Here is a 16892-nt window from a genome sequence, read left to right as displayed (position 1 = left end):
GGGTTTTTCTTGGCACCACAACCAGGCAGGATAGACTCTACGTGGCGGAGTGAGTGTGTCTTCCGAATTCCAGAATGCGTTTTCCTGCGGCCCCTTTTCAAATGGGTGAAAGCAGAGGGACACGGAACCCTTGTCACAATCACCTGAGTTTTATTGGCGTGTTCCTTCCATGTCAAACTTTACCGGAGTACTGGCGACAAGAAGTCCGAAATCATTTTGTACAACACCCCCCCGCCCCACCCCCCACCCCACCCAGTCACTTGTAGAAAAGCAGGAGAGTCCAAACAGTCTCCTGCCAGCCCACATGGCCCACTCTGGACACTGGGCAGGTTTTCTTTGTCACGCGGAAGACTTTGCAGGAGGGATGAGAAAGCAGGCCCCCTCCCGCCCCGCCTCCCCCGGAGCCAGTCTTCCGGGGCCTCCAGCAGCGAGCAGTCAATAAATTACAATAAATAGAGCCCGCGCGATCCCCGGCTGGGTCTGCCGGACCCTCACAGCTCCGGGTAGGCGCCTCCGCCGCCCGCGGCTGCGCAGTAGTAGGCGGTGGCTGCCGAGCCGGGCTCGGAGGCCTCGGGGCCGGCGTAGTTGAGTCCCAGTTCAGCGGACCGGCAGCCGAAGGGCAGGTACTGCTCGAACTCGGCGCGATCCACGTCGGCCAGCAGCTCCACGTCGGGCGCCTGCAGGGGCTCCAGCCCGACGGCGGCCTCGGCGCGTCTGCAGGGGGCCTGCGCGGGATCCTGAGCGGGCGACGCGGACGGGAAGGCAGCCAGGGGGGCCGGGAAGCGGCTGCGGAAGAGGCCGGCGTTGCTGCTGGAGGGGGCGACGTTGCAGGGGTACTCGGCGCCGGGCGGCGTGGGGTAGCCGTAGGGGCCCAGCAGGCAGCCGCCCTCCTCGGACGGCGGGAAGAAGGCGGGCTCGGCGCAGGGGCCGCCCTGCGACTCCGGCTCCGGGGTGGGCAGGTTGTAGCCACCGCCGCCGAAGTGCGCCCCGAAGGCGGGCAGCGGCAGAGGCGCGCAGTCCCGGTAGTGGAAGCCGCCTGCGGGGAAGGCGGGCTGCTCGGGGTAAGGCAGACCCAGGACGTCGCAGGCGCCTCCGGCCTCGCCGGGCAGGCCCAGCTGGGGGTGGTGGGGCGGCGGCGCCAGGAAGCCGCTCCCCCCCTCGTTGGAGCCGCCGTCGCCGCGCTTGAGGCGCTTGACCTGCTTCCTGCGCCGCGGCCGGTATTTGTAGTTGGGGTGGTCGCGCATGTGCTGCAGGCGCAGCCGCTCCGCCTCGTCCACGAAGGGCCGCTTCTCGGCCAGCGACAGCGCCCGCCACGACTGCCCTGCAAGGGAGGCCAGCAAAGGAGAGACAGACAGACAGACAGAGGGGACAGAGAGAAGGGTTCAGCGAACGCTCGGCAGGGAGCCTAGTGCGGACACCCCCACCCCTCGCCTCGCGCCGAACACCCGACCTGGGTCCCCACCGGGGCTTGCAGGGAGCGAACCCCCCGGACTGGCTGCCAAGGCCCTACCCGAGGCGCGGCCACAACCCCCTGGAGGGAGGGATAAAGTGTCGCTGCTGGGCGGGCGGGCGGGGGGGGTTGTCCCGCTAGTCCCCCTGTCTCCGCTCCAAGGAGGGCAGCTTAACCGAGATTTCCACAGAACAAACTAGGTTTTGCTGCTGGTGTCAGAGGCGAGGGAGGAAGGCCGCCGTGACTCTCAGAAGTTAGAGCCAGGAGGTCTGCTTGGTCTCTAAGGTGCTGGGACCTGAATCTAGTCCGCAGCTCTGGGGTGACCCAAGCGAGGGGCCCTTTCGCTCCGCTTTTCAGCAGCGGGCCTCCCACCCTCCCCCGCTGAAGTGCCCTCCTGAACTACAGCTTCCTAAATCCCTCTTGCCCAGGAGAAGCAGATCTGCTTTAGGGAGGAGCAGGTCTACTTGGAGGTAAACGGCACTGAAGCTACCAAAGGTCCCAGTTACATGAACGTATGATCGCAGCGTCAGTAGCCACCACCGAAAAGTTGGGGGGTTTCCATAAGTACAGTATATCCCCCATGTGTTGCTGTAGCGGCTACAATGTAGCGGAGGGGGAAATCGAGGGTTGCCCACCCCCACCCAACGAAAGCGCGGTTCGTCGCCGCCACCCAAACGCGCACCCAAGCGGCGCCGGAGCCGCTCCTGCCCACCGCACTCACCCAGCATCTTGCTCAGTTCGGCGTTGTGCAGATCCGGGTTCTGCTGCGCCAGCCGCTTGCGCTCGTCCTTGGCCCACACCATGAAGGCATTCATCGGGCGGCGGATGCGGGCTTCGCCTTTGGCCCGGCCCGCCGTGCCCTGCTGCGCCGCATCGACGGCGGCCTCGGCTTTGCCCTTGCCGTCGGCCAGGGGGCTCAGCGACTCTGCCCACTGGCACTGCATCATGAGCGGAGGGAGCGAGCACGGTCCCGGGGCCTGGTCCTCGCAGCTGGCGTACCCCGCATCCGGGCTGCTCATGTCCACGACACTCTGCCGGACCGGGCCGTCCCTCGTCCTCCCGGGAGGTGACTGGGCGGCGGGGGGGATCTGGGCTCCGGCGGCGATAAGCCTGGACTCGCTGCAGCTGCCCCCGCGCGACTGGGTTTAAACTGGACAATGGCCAATGGGGCTTGGTGGGCGGGGCTTGAGATAATCGCCGCCGGCGGGGAGAGGACCAGTTTCATCTGCAATTCACCTGTGCAGCAGCCAGCCGGGAGTCACCTTTCCAGAGATGAGTGGATTTTTCCATGACTGGAGGCTACGTGGAAGTAAATTCCATTGAGACCAATGGGATCTACTTTCAAGTAAGTGTGATGAGGCTCCCAGTGAGAAATGCAAAAAGGGTGATTGACTGTTTGGGGTCAAGGGGAGACAGAAAGCAGCAGTTATTCAAGGGAGGACTCTGTTTATGTTCTTTGTTTTTATGCGCACTAGGAAAAATAAAGCATCTTAGACCTGTTTTGTCTGTTTCCTGTCTGCTGGGAATATTTCCTATTCCGGAAGTGTCACAGTAAACCCTATCTAAGAAACGCTATTTTTATACTGGCCAGTGAAATGTGTCTGTAGCTTCTTCTGCTTTCAAATAATGCTTTCGTTTATCATTTTTCTGTGAGTCCTTAAATGTAGGAAACCACACAAAACGCAATATGGATTACATGTGCCTTTTAGAAATATTTTAATTTGAAAGGCACTGGATAAATAAGCATAGCTTGTTATTACAAAGAAATAAACGATTTTGTTTCCTTTGTCCTGGGAGGAACTCTTCTTAACTAGAACCAAGTGGACTTAAATTGTTTGCTAAATTATTTGCTCCTGTTTTATTCCATGAATCTTACTCGTGGGTAACTGCACCCAGGATTGCAGCCAAACAATCCAGTTTTAATGCAGTGCTAAACACAGTTTCTTGGCAGTAAACTCAATTGAATATATTGTCGATATATTATTCTGGATAGACATGTTTAGGAAAGCTCTTTAAATCAGGTTGTTGTGAGTTTTCCGGGTTGTGTGGCCGTGGTCTGGTAGATCTTGTCCCTAACGTGTCTCCTGTGGCTGTGTGTAACAGACTCCTCTCTGTGATACACCTCTGAAGATGCCAGCCACAGATGAAGACGAAACGTTAGGGACAAGACCTACCAGACCACGGCCACACAGCCCAGAAAACCCACAACAACCAGTTGAATCCAGCCGTGAAAGCCTTCGACTCTTTAAATCCATCGATTTCCCTAACTCTGTGTGGGGTTGTCTCGCAAAATGCCAGTTTTAAATTGTCTTGGAAATAGTATTTATTTCAGAGGGCCTTATCATTCCATACCTCCGGATTGAAATGTCAGCTTGACGTTTTGGGACTGAGAGCTGGCCAGAAAAAAAAAAGTGAGGTACTCTTTCTTTGCGTTAATTCAGGCTGATTAGTTTCCTCAATTAGGGCTCTTACAGAACGCCTTCGTTTCTTCTTTGAATATTTTAATTAGTTTCTTCTTTGACTATTTTCTAGATGTTAACCTGATCCTAAATATATCTAGGGGATCGTGCTTGTTGCTACACTCAAAAGTTGGTGCTTACTGCTACACTCAAAACTTCCAAGCAACTAGCAGCGATCCTCAAACATCAAAGGATTTGGAGTGGAAACATCTTGACTTTGCTGCGAGGCTCAAGCTGCCAGGGAGAGACTTGGAGCATTTTCCAAATGTGTTTATTTGGTTTTAGCAAATCTCTGTTTTGCCCCGTCTGTCTGCGAGGACATTTTTAACTGTATGAAACGGTGAAAAAGATGCTGAAAGAAAAGGCATCGCCGTTCCCATTACTATCTCCACAGAAGGGGGTGGCGGGGGAGGTCTTTGGTCTTTCCCGTCAAAATATTTATTCTGTTTATAATGGGACGCTGGGGATAAACTCAGGAAAGTGGAGTGCTATCTTTGGAAGCATCTTTGACCCTGTTGCAGATGTGACAGACACGACTCCGGAGGAAACAGATTGTTTCGCTGTGGTGCATTGACCAAGCCCGCCTACCTCCTGTTCTCTTGGGCAGCCCAGGATGGCTGCGATCCGCAAGCTACGAAGCCGGCTTGCCTCTGGGTAGAAAGCAGTTAATTGTCAGCCCTTTGGAGGGAAGTGGACGGGCTTCAGGCTGCAGAAGTCTCCCACGAATGCTTTCTCCTCGACGTGGAGTGTGAGCCGAGCCGCCCGTTTTCACTTTCTGATCCCCGGCTTTGACTTGTTATGAGCAAATTTTCAGATTTCATCAGCCGCTTGGCTTAGAGGGTGGGAAGGAGACGAACAGCGCGGAGCGTCACCACTTGTCCTGGGAGGAAAATCCGGGGGGGGGGGGGGCGGGGGGGGGGGGGGTTCTGTGGCGCTTGTAGTGGTACAAGGGCAACCCAAGCCACCGGTTGTGTTTTCAAAAGGAACAAATTCGGAACGCAAAAATAAAGCAAATGTCCCTCACCCCGGTTGGCCGCTCGGCGCTGCTTATACATTTGCTACACAACACAGGTCCCAGACGGAAAGGTGTGTTTTGAACCCTAGCCCAGACAGTTAGGAGGGTGGGGGTGGAAAGCGGCTGGTTACCAGCCGGAGAACAATCTTGGCACAGCGTGAGCTTTTCTGTTGAGGGACGTGCGAGCGTGTGCATAAGTGGGGCTTCTTCGTCTGTGTTGGCCGCAGAGATTCCCTGATCCAGACATCCTGACGTTACCTGCAGTCCCCCGGGACCGCAGATCCCACTGAATTCGAAGTCAGACGCATTTCCCCCGGCGGGGTTTAGTCCAAACCAAATGCATGTAAGGGTGCTTTAAAATCTGTCATTGAAGTTGGCGATCTTCAAGCGCGCGCTCTCTTGGAGGTACCGAAAAGTCCGACAACCCAAAATCCGTTTTCCCACCACAGTCTCTCGGTTCGGCTCGGCTGGGCTCCCAGGCGGGAGGGGGGCGAGGAGCTCCCTCGCCCTTCCCCCCTCCCGGTCACCGGCCCCCAGACGTGAGCACTCCGGCCCATGGCCAGCTGGACGTGGCACTCGGCTTCGAAGCCGATTGCCACGTCCAGCTGGCCATGGCCCAGAGCGCTCACGTCTGGGGGCCGGTGACCTTTTCAGCCCGCCCGGAGCACCAACTCGGTGGCGAGCCCTTCGACAGGACTGGCGCAAGCGGGCGGGCGGGCGGGCTGTGGGGCTGCCTTATCAGAGCCTGCCACAAATGCCACATGAAAAGCAGCAAACATCCGCAGCGCTTCCTGCGAGCCGCGCTGGTTCTCAAGCAAGCAGGAGGAAGGGAGGCGGGGGAGGGGGACACTTGGACGCGCACGTCGAGGGCACTGATCTGCGCCAGAGCCCAGCAACGAACAAGTCGACGCAGGAGAAAGCGAGGTCAAGATCGCCGTCTCGCAACAGTCCTGGCTCGCGCACTTGCCACGTCTCACTGAGTTCAGCAACGTTTCTGAGTAAACGTGGAGATTTACTCCAAGGTAGACCCTCCACTAGAATCCCCAGCGCTGGCTTCTTAAGTCCTGACTTTGGCCCCCTCAAGTTCAGTCACATCCAGTGCTGTTCACTGTGTGGCAAAACAGACAAAGCCAGTGGCCGCCCATCTGCCAAGAAGCGGGATACATACAACCAATCCATGATCCCACAGTATCGCCCTTGGGCGACTGAGCCAGCCGCTATCCACCGTCTCCTGCAGAGTTGTTGTCAGGTCCGTGTACACCGCCCTGAGCTCATTGACAGAGGGTTAAACATGGGCTGCATTCCTTTTTTTTTTAACCCTTTTCTGAGTGGAAACCTTACAGAACAGAACCAGACTTATTCTTTTTTTAATTAATTAATGAAAAATAATTTTATTATTTATTTATTTGGTTTTACGGTGTAATTACAACAGTAGACATTTTTAAACAAAAACAATAGAAATATAGTGTAATAAAATAAAATAGAAGAGTAAGAAAGGAAAAAGAAAATAAGTAATTTTTCATAATTATAGTAATTAATACGTTTTTTAAAGTGAGTTAGATATAAACAAAGTGAATAGAACATCTCGGACTTCCCCCTAGCTAACTAATTTTCATATTCTAATTTCACATACTGACAAACAAATTTTATACAGACTCTCTGCATCTCATTAGCATTGATAATTTTAGTTAGATTAGCAAAGATAACTTGTAGGGGAACAGGAAAACCAAGGTAAAACCCTATAATCCTGCAGGAATAATTTCAAAGATTATATCTAAGTTTTATTAATATTAATATGTGTTCCTATTTTCCTATTGGAATGTCAACCACATTAGCATCTTTGCTTTTAAAGTTGAAGTGATGGTCGATTATACTCAGTTCTTGCACTTTATGAACCCATTCTTCGACCAAAGGAGAACCAGACTTATTTTTGAGTGGAGCTGTTTAGAATTGCTCCCACAGTAAGTACAGACGGCAGGTAATAGCGAGCTTTCATCAGGCCAAGTATAAGGCACGAACGATTTCTGCTCGCCTTAATAAGAGGAACTTGCTGCCTTCTGGGTGTTGGTTTGGGCCCAGGCGGCAACTGGCAGCTTTTCCTGTAGCAAGAACCAGAAGTAGGACAGGCGATCCACCACGCAGACACACCTTGGCTCCCTGGCTAGCTAGAGTAGGTCAACGCAAGAGGCGCTGGTCCCTTCGCTGGGATTGAAAACAACCACTGCTCTGCCAGCCGCAGGAGAAAATGCTATCAGAACACAGCCCGGAAACCATACAACACCCCGGCGGAAAGCCTTCGACGATACAACGACGGCTATGCTTGGGCGAATTTTTTGCTAGGGCAAAGAGCTGGAGTTGGGACCTGGTTTTAATAAGCAAGAGTCCCGTCCAGTGGGAGTGGAAGAACGCAGCCTTCATTGAGATAAAAGTTATATATATATATATATATATATATATATATATATATATATATATATATATATATATAAACGAGTAAACAATGCTCTGAGTAGTACTTGGTAAGGTAGATTCAGGGCGAGAAGGACTGCAGCCCTTTGCGGGGCGCTCTTCCAACGAAAGCGACTTTGAAGGAATGCCATTCGGGCTTGCGTGTGTTTCACTGGTCGTTTACTCGCTGTCCTTCGTGGATGATAACATTTCTTTGCACACATCCCCAGTTTGGGTGCCACGCCCTACTGGAGCCCCACTCCACCCCCTTCAAAAAGGCCTTGGACTCGTTGTGGGCTTCAGTTTTTGACATGGGTTGGATGAATCTCACATCTTTCTAATCATTAAGTGGAGACTTTTGGACCATGAATTTAAAAAAAACCCTATGTCCTCTCGGCCCTTTGTGTGTTCAGTTGCTAATCTAGGTTTACAAAACCATCATGGAAGGATGCCTCACTATTTCTACAATCTAGACTTCATCCTGGAGTTTTTATGTTAGCTCGTCTTAAATGCCTTCCCCTCAATTGTACTGTCTGGATGGAAACTTCGCCCATGAGGCCTGAATACATCTGACTCAAAATACCACACAATTTTAGAATGTCCCTTTCTTGATGACCTTCGAAGAGAATTATTGGTGATCCATAAAGAATCTGGGATCCAATCCTTGTTGAATGATGCTGATTCTGAAATCACTAGTACTGTCTGTAGATTTTTAGCAGAAATGTTTAAAGTTACATCTAAGTCAATGCAATAACTGAATTTTATATTCTATATTCTAGTATTTATCTAACCATCTAATAGTTTTACTGATGTCTTATTGATTGTATTGTTTCCTTATTGGTATGCCAATAAAGGTTGAGATCGAGGGCTCGGAGGTAAATTTAGTTAATCTAAATGGAACCTCTAAGTAAACATTTAGAATCAGCTGACTAATCCATTTAGTTACCTGTTGGGGTCTGGTTATGGGTTGGGGTGTTGGGAAGGGATGGACTGTGGCTCCGTGGAAGAGCCTCTGCTTGACCTACAGAGGGTCTTTGGTTCAATCCCACCTCCATTCCCTCTCCAGTTAAACGGATCATGCAAGACCTGTCCTGGAGAATTCCAAGAGCAGCTGCTAGTCTGAGTACATCGTACTGACCCCCCTGGACCAAGAGTCTAATTCAGTATAAAATAGCTTAATGTGTGTGTGTGACCCGATCCAAGAAAAGGAAAGCACGTTAAATGATTTGATTTCCTGAAGCAACCGAGGATAGAGTCGGAAATATGTCCCACTGGCATTTACAGTCTTGAATTTGACTCTTTGACTGAATGGTATCTGTTCCTATTGCAACCGTTTGTCCAGAGTTGGGCCAAGAACAGGGTTTGTGAACTACTACCAGAGAAAGCAGAAGGAAATAGACGTGACTTTAACTTTGACAATAGCTTTCATTCCGATAGTCCTGATCTTGCCAGGAGTCCCTTCAGCGGCATCGACTTTTCTCTCCCTGCTTCTCCTTTTACCATCAATGAGCTGAAAACGGCGCTGTTCTCATGATCTCCCCAAGTTCTAAGGAGCAGGCTCGACCTTGCTTATTCATTGCACTGTTGTGGAATTTATTCATTAATACATTGTTGCTTAGCTTTCAACGGAAGTGTGAAACAACTGCGTTGGGCTTATTGGGATGATAAAGTCACCCCTTCCCATGAAAACTAAACCTTGCATGGATCATTAATTGCAGTCAGAGATTTTAACAGGACCGAGGAAGGCCAAAACAAGAGAGGTGAGGATTACAATACCAACAGTGGCTTTTTGGTAATCCAGCCAGCTGCCCCACCGTACCTAATAGGGCTTACTCTCACGTAAGTAGGCATCAGATTACATCAACCCACTCTTCACAGAAATACAACAGTGGGTCCGGATCCAGCCCTAGAGGGCTGCGCTTGGAATACTCCATGCTTCCGTGTGTCGCTTAGTAATCTCCTCCTTTGGAAGCAAGGGCTCCCGAAAGCGCTAAACTTTACTGCGGACAGCTTCTCTCTTGAGTGACTTCTAGTGCAACTCATTGCAAAGCGACTCTGGTACAAATCCACTTAAATCAATGGAGTTATACTGGAATAATTTTGCATAGGAAGGATAGGATTGCATTCTTAGTCCCAGTGGGATCCCTGCCTGGGGTTAGCTTTTGCCCGGGACCCGCAGAAAAAGTAACTGTGAAATTCTATTTACATTAGTCTGAAAAACCTGGAAAGTGATTATGGTTTAGAGGTGAGGGGAGCGATCATTTTGTAAAAGTACGGGCAAGGAGGTTTCTCACCCCCCCCCCCCCACCAGTCCCACCTATCACGACTCTGCACAGCTCCCGATTAATAACCAATGATTTTGATCCCATCAGTTACTCCCAAAAAGGTGCAAGTCCTCTCCGTTGTTCTGTATTCCTTGAATCAAATGATGTCATTATCCTACTTGCCATCTTTTAAAAAGAATTTTTTGACCCATTGTTAAGTTTTGGATAGATCAAAAATATTAACACAAACATGAACCAAGAGGATCATGGGATGTCATTAAAGGGGAAGAAATTCTCACCCATATAAAGATAATAATAATTTTTACATTTTATTATTGGCAGAAAAAAGCAACTGAATGCAAATAGAGGGAAAGAGGCTTGAGGATTATGGAGAAATAATTTTAAAAGGACCTGTGGGGTTAGTAAGAGGTCTATGAAATATCCTGCCACAATTTGCAATAGGATCAACACATTAAACTCATATCTTCTCTTCAATAGCTTTAATCTGAAATGTTTATTCATTCACCCTGCAAAGAGGGCATACTACAAAATTCTATTTAGGAATGAACATACACATTCATTTTTGCAATCTCTGTTCAATTACTACATTGAGTAGAGTTTGCTGTTATACTTCTTTACTTAAAAGTAACTGATTTCAAAGGTAATTGCTGCCAGGGGTACAATAGCATGAATCCTTTTAATTTCAATGAAATTTGCAATACAAATCACTTTATATTCATTTTAACCAGGTATAGATCTGTAAGAATATGTTGCTGTAAATAAGCGGCATATCACATCATACATCATTGCTGTCAATCCCCCCTGGGATCCATATGGACTTTCTAGCAGAAGCGTTGTAGTTCCATGCATGGTGAATTCCATCATTTAGATGATTCTATAAATTGGCAGAACAACTTGTACCACAGCACTGGGTAACATACCTGGAGAATTTCTAAGACCTAAGATGACTTAGAATAAACTCTGTTCAGAAGAGGTATCTCAGGGGTATTATATACCCCTTCATAAGTACAGAGTGTGAGTCCTTCTCAAATATGAAAACAGAACTCGCTGATTTCTCAGAATGGGGACTGGCATTTTCTTTCTTTCTTGCATGTTGATCACAAAAACTGTTATTCCTCAGAGGGGAGGGGAAAGCACTCTGTTTATGCTCAGAAGTACTGTCATTATCATTACTCCATATAATTTAGGGATAAGCATAGATAATAAGTTTCAAAGTTCATCATTTTGATCCTACCTTAAATTTGATCAGAATAACAGGATTATATTGATCTCAGGCACCGAGGTCTGGACCAGTCTAAAAATCATTCCCTGCCCTAATTGATTGGAGTTGGGGAAACTCCATTCTGCTCTTTGCAGTATCACTGTTTTTCAGATCTTGACATGGTTCCCTTTGAAAGTTGTTTGCTGAAGAGATGGGAGTCAGACAGCAGTTAGCTCTTGGAGCCACCATACAGAAAAGAGAAATCTAAGTAAACCTATGAGATGGGGAGGGAAATTCCTTCTCTTAGGACAGCCTGCAAGTTTTTTTTTTAACTAGATGCACACATCTACCTTCAGTTCTCTGGCACCAGTAACCACATAGTGCCTCCAACAGTGCAGAAAGACTGGGTTAAAGGCAGATAAATACTATTCCCCAGTTGCAAGGCACCAGATCAGAAGGCAAATATCCTTCAGGACTAGGTCCATTGAGGTTCGATGGCACCACATTGACCTGACCAGATCAATTGAAAAACTTAGGGATTCTTGCTTTGGTTAGAATGTTAGAATGGTTAGAATGTTAGGCTATGATATAGGAGCACCAATTTTAAATCCTCTCATAGCTGTGGCAGCTCTCTCAGTGACCTTGTTCTGTCACAGTCTCTCAGCCTAACCTACCTTGCAGGGCTGTTGTTAGAATAACAGGGAAGGAAAAGGATGTGGTAAGTTTTTTGGGCTGCACTTTGAGAGAACAGCTGAGTAAAAACATATAAATAAATAAAATACCAACTGTACATAACTAGGAATCTTTCCTCCCTCTTGGAAACCATGCTGATTCATGATTCCGTATAATATTCAAACATTATGCTTTTATCTGAAAATGCCATTGAAAATAATCCAGAGACAGAATTCAGCAATTCAACAAAATGAGTGGCATCTTCATACAGCATCAATTTCATAACAGCAGTAGTAATTGCCTATATTTTTCCTGGCATAATTCAAGGTTCTGTTTTCCCTCTATAGGGAAGTGGCTAAGAGCAGTGGCTAAGAGCAGGTGCACTCTGATCTGGAGGAACTTGTTTTGATTCCCAGCTCTGCCGCTTGAGTTGTGGAGGCTTATCTGGGGAATTCAGATTAGCCTGTACACTCCCACACATGCCAGCTGGGTGACCTTGGGCCAGTAACAGCTTTTTGGAGCTCTCTCAGCCGCACCTACCTCACAGGGTGTTTGTTGTGAAGGGGGAAGGGCAAAAAGATTGTAAGCCCCTTTGAGTCTCCTATAGGAGAGAAAGGGGGATATAAATCCAAACTCCTCCTCCTCCTCCTCCTCCTCCTCCTCCTCCTCCTTCTTTATTAGACCCACCCTACCTTATGTAGACTCAATATTATTTTTTAAAGGAGCCAACCTTTCGGGGAGTATTTTTTAACTATATGATTTTCAACAGTGAGAGGCTTTTGGCTGACTTTTTGAAGCTTTGCTTATTTATATCATTGTTGCTAATGGTTTGCAGTTTTGCAGCCTATAGAATTTGTCTGTGGCTATTTTTGTTTTTCTATTATTGCATTTTATGTGTTTGATTGTATTTTATGTTGCTTGCTATTTCGATAAAGATATAGATTTTTATAATAAAACTATGTTAATATCCTTTATGCTCCAGCCAGCCATCTAGCATGGAATTACTTTGTCTTCTGAGCTGCCTTTGGTGAGTTATTTCCTTAGTTTCCACATCTGTAGATGTGTGAAAAAGAGTAACCTACCTGATGTTGGAGACGATGTATATAGATGGCAAAGCATTGTGCAAATTCTAAGTTTCAGTAGGTTTGACTAAATGTTAAACAGTGGAATGCATGAAACAAAATTCCTATGTTAAGTTTTCCACAAGACAGGAGTGAATTTCTTTTCAGTCATTACACTGCAGTTGTCACACACAGATATGAGAGTCACTCTTTCTTCCAGTTTTCTAATTTTGTCACTAATCTGAAGTTGCTACTGTTTCAAAATGTCTTTCAGATGACCTTGCAAAGATAAAAACAGGTGTTTTACCTACATCGGGCCACATTCAGTCTGTTGTCTTCTTCAGATATCTACAGATATACAGAGCAACTGTTAACATAAAGGCAGTTCCTGAAGAGTTACAGCTTCCATGCTTTTCACACACCCTGGTTCCTCAGTTGCTTCAAGCAATCCTGTTCACAGCTGGAACCATGACCAGTTTTGATGGGGGCCCCAGATATCCTCCATTACAGCCTAACAATTTCAAGTTGGACACTTTGCATCCCTATCATGTTTCAGGTATTGTATCTCAAGCAGAAAGCTTACTGTTTTTGAGGGGGTGGAGAAAGACACTGCTTACTATAATTTTCCCTGACTCTCTTCATGGGGAGCAGACTGAGCACTGGGCCGCTGACAGTTCTGGCTCTCTGAGTTCCTCTTGCACTAGAAATTATCTTGTACATCACTGAAGATGTGAATGAGACTCAGGGATATTGCATTTAATGTGCGATATTTTCATTGGCTTCCAGGGGCATTTCTGCCCAGTGGTGGTAACCTCTGTCTCTAACATGCCTTTTGGAGTGTTTGATCCAGGATCAGACCTGCCATCTCCAGTGGCTCCATTTGGATTACAGATTAAGAAAATCTATGGTGTTGCAAGGACTTTCAGTGATGATGCCACAGGTCCCAGGGAGATGTCACTGTGTAGTCCCAGTACTCCATTTCTTATTTTCCTGGGCTATTCATTTTTGATGGTTATAATTTTAATTTTAATGGACTAAGTTGTGTTTATGAAGTGTTTATATGTTACTTCATTGATTGGTGGATAGTTGCATGTATGAGGGGGAAGGTGTTTACCTTGTAAACTGCTTTGCACATATTCAGCATGTTCAAAGGAGCCCTTACACTGATGCAAAGCATTGCACAAGCTATTCACAAGATGCGGATGGAAAATAAAGTTCTCCCTAAAACCAGATTAACTATCAAATTTAAAACGTTATCTATCGCAAAAGCAACAAGTCTTTCCTCACTGGTGCTTACATTATCTCAAGTCGAAAACATTTTATTGTACTCTGTGTTAAAGAAAACCCAGTAGCTGTCATAAACTTTGCAATCAAAACTGTTTGAGTTCTAATGGGACTTCTTAAAACTCACAAACATTACATTTATTTATTTATGACTTTTCAATGCTGTGGCGCACGTACTCACACACACACAGCAATATTGACAGAGCAGTCTTTGTGCAAAGTCTTGCTCTTGCCCAGGAGTTTTTAGAACAATTATTAATTATGTGCATTCTACTGACTATTTGAAGGATCTACCAAATGGATAGAACATTTCACTAAGATAAAAATAATAAACTGTTTGGCTCCAACCTCAGACATTAATAAAATAAATCAAATGCAGAACCATTGACTGAAATTTCAGTGGACTTCTATGGAACATCAAGGTGTTCAAGGTTATGTTTTAAGAAAGAATTAACAAACCTTTTTCAGTATCTTTACTGCACAGCTTGTACTAGCTAATCATGTGAACTGCATGATCCATTAGGCTTACAGAAAATTTGCTTATAAAAGTTACAACTAGTGGTCTGCTTTTGAAAACTGGCAATTGAATAATTTGTGGTTTCATTTTAAAACTTGTCACTTGGTACTAATTGTGGATCATATTGAATGAAGTTGCTGGCTAACATCAACTCCACTAAGGATTCAGTATCATAGAACAGTGCAACTGTTTGGTGGTCCATCCCATACATCTTCCTCTTGTTTTGGGCTCTGGATGTTTGTTGGCACTTGTGGTCCAGTTGCTTCCTTGTGCTCTAATAGGAAGTGATGGAATACAACAAAAGCTAAGGGGTCTGTGCACAGTTTCGGCATGACATGGAGTGGCTGATACATGAATCCATGATGTAAAAAGTTGGAATAACTATTTGTGCACTGGGGATAGATGCAACATACTTTCCTTTAAGATTAGTCTTTGCAAATAACTGCTAAAATAGAATGTTTTCCCATCAGTTACATCATCATCATCATCATCATCATCATCATCATCATCATCATCATCATCATCATCATCATCATCATCATCATCATCATCATCATCATCATCATCATCATCATCGATATAGTTTTGGGTCTCCATTACAGAAAAAGTGGAAAATACATAACCATTAAAAAGTAGTACATGTACACATGCGTACAGCACCAAGGGTACATATTTTTGGGTTGTGAGCTGTATTGCTCATTTATTATATTTTAAACAGATTTTTATGTGGCTGTATAATGCATAACAATTTTCTCACTCATAATGCAAAATATGTAATATATATATACCTACATGAATGTATGCATATGGGTCGAGCAAAACTGAACAGAAGAAGGTGTAGTATTCACACCTACATATTGAGGTTTGACTGCAGTCAACTGCAGTCTTTGTCTGTAAACCCAATCCATTCAGCTCATTAGAGTTAGCCATCTTACAACTTTATACTTTGGTCTAGCTACAACAGTTTACTTTGTAGCAGCCCTTGTATCTAAGAAAATTGAAAGGGTAATCCAGACAAAACTGCTTCTGACCATGTGTAGAATGTCCTTTCTTCACTTCTGAAAGTCCACAAGCATCCTCATAATTTCCAGGCAAATTTGAACCCTCCCCTCCTTTTTAATCCATCATTTAAGAGGGTTGTTGTGGATGAAGCTACAAAAGCAAGTTAACAAACTATAGCTTATTTTCGTGATGTAATGTTTTTCTAACTGAAAATAGTGCAGATTATTCAACTTCCATTGCCATGACAACTATTTTCCTAAAACAAACCATCATGTTATGACATGGTTTTGACTATAAATTATAAGAAGTTCGAATGGTACCATTTGTACAGATATTGGCCTTGAAGCTTTTGCTTAGGTATGTGCATGTTTCCAGGTAGCTAATTTCAGCACAGATCTATCGAAAGGAATTGTGCTTCAGTTACTCTGCAGTGTCTTAGTATTCCTGCAAACAGAACTCACCAAAGTAAATAGAAAGGACAATAGCAAATTATAAGTGGATGAAAATAAGAACATCAAAGCTTTGCCCAGGGAACTGAACTGCAAGAGATGCTTTGAACCTAGGTTAAAATGTCCCAAGGAGGCTACCTGAGCCCAGCTTTTATCTGTGTAATACCTTCAGAATCAACAAGCAAACACTGGGACAAAGAAGATAAAAAGGAAACCCGGGGATCCAGAGAATTCAGGGTGTCAAAAAGCATTATCCACAGCATATGTTGAGAATAACTGTACTATATAAATGCCTTTAAAAATGCTGCAGATTTACAATTTAATTCAATTGGATCTAGGATCATTTACATTTGATCATAAATACATTTGCCCCAATACATCAGTCTGTTTTTATCACCCAACAATGTTATTTTTAATTACTTTAGAGAAATTATAGACTGTCCTTCCAGAGGTCTGTTTCCCTAGACCTAGTCTAACACTCTAACCACTACATTGCCCCATCCCATAATTACCCTTATTGTTAATCAAAGGTTCTTCAGTATGAACACCTCTAAATAACTGTTCTCACAATCATAAGAGTAACAGCATTGAGGAAATAGAAGTTTTTTTGAATTAGTCTAGAAATACATAAAATAATCAATGGCCATGTTAGCATAATTGCTTTTGCTAATTCTTATAATTAAGCTTAGGCTTATGTAGGCTTTTTCTCTTCGTATCCAAGGTAATTTATTTGTTTATTTAGAAAATGCATATGCTGCCTTTCCAGAAGTAGCTTATAAAGTTAAAAAAGTAGATCACAAAAATTAAAAAATACAAAATTGTCAATAATAAAACAGGACACAGAAATATGCAATATTAGGCATCATTTGACAGTTTACAGCTTATGGGATCAAAAGCAAACCAAGAATCAAAAGCACACGTCTCATTCAAAATGAAGGTACACGAGGAAATTATCCAACTTTGACTGTTTTGGATAGAACAAAGGATACAAGGGATCAATGTGAGGATCAGCTGTGTGAGATCTTGCATTCCCTGAATCAAGAAAACCA

At 45.5% G+C, this 16892-nt stretch overlaps 1 protein-coding gene across 1 annotated transcript; it reads right to left on the bottom strand.

Moving 5' to 3' along the window:
- Positions 1-212: 212 nt before the first annotated feature.
- Positions 213-2765, bottom strand: SOX17 (SRY-box transcription factor 17). Its single transcript, XM_048508078.1, has 2 exons — positions 2172-2765; positions 213-1321 (listed from the first exon to the last, which is right to left on the bottom strand). Exons 1-2 carry the CDS (start codon positions 2467-2469, stop codon positions 492-494), a joined length of 1128 nt encoding a protein of 375 aa, XP_048364035.1. The 5' UTR covers positions 2470-2765; the 3' UTR covers positions 213-491.
- Between the last annotated feature and the right edge of the window lie 14127 nt (positions 2766-16892).

Source organism: Sphaerodactylus townsendi, linkage group LG09, assembly GCF_021028975.2.
Source record: "Sphaerodactylus townsendi isolate TG3544 linkage group LG09, MPM_Stown_v2.3, whole genome shotgun sequence".
Lineage (NCBI taxonomy): Eukaryota > Metazoa > Chordata > Lepidosauria > Squamata > Sphaerodactylidae > Sphaerodactylus > Sphaerodactylus townsendi.
This window is presented reverse-complemented; position numbering and strand designations above follow the sequence as displayed.

Coding starts and splice junctions, on each gene's coding strand:
- SOX17 (XM_048508078.1), bottom strand. CDS start 2,469: ATGAGCAGCCCGGATGCGGGGTACGCCAGCTGCGAGGACCAGGCCCCG. Junction 1,322..2,171: donor CGAACTGAGCAAGATGCTGG/GTGAGTGCGGTG, acceptor CCTCCCTTGCAG/GGCAGTCGTGGCGGGCGCTG.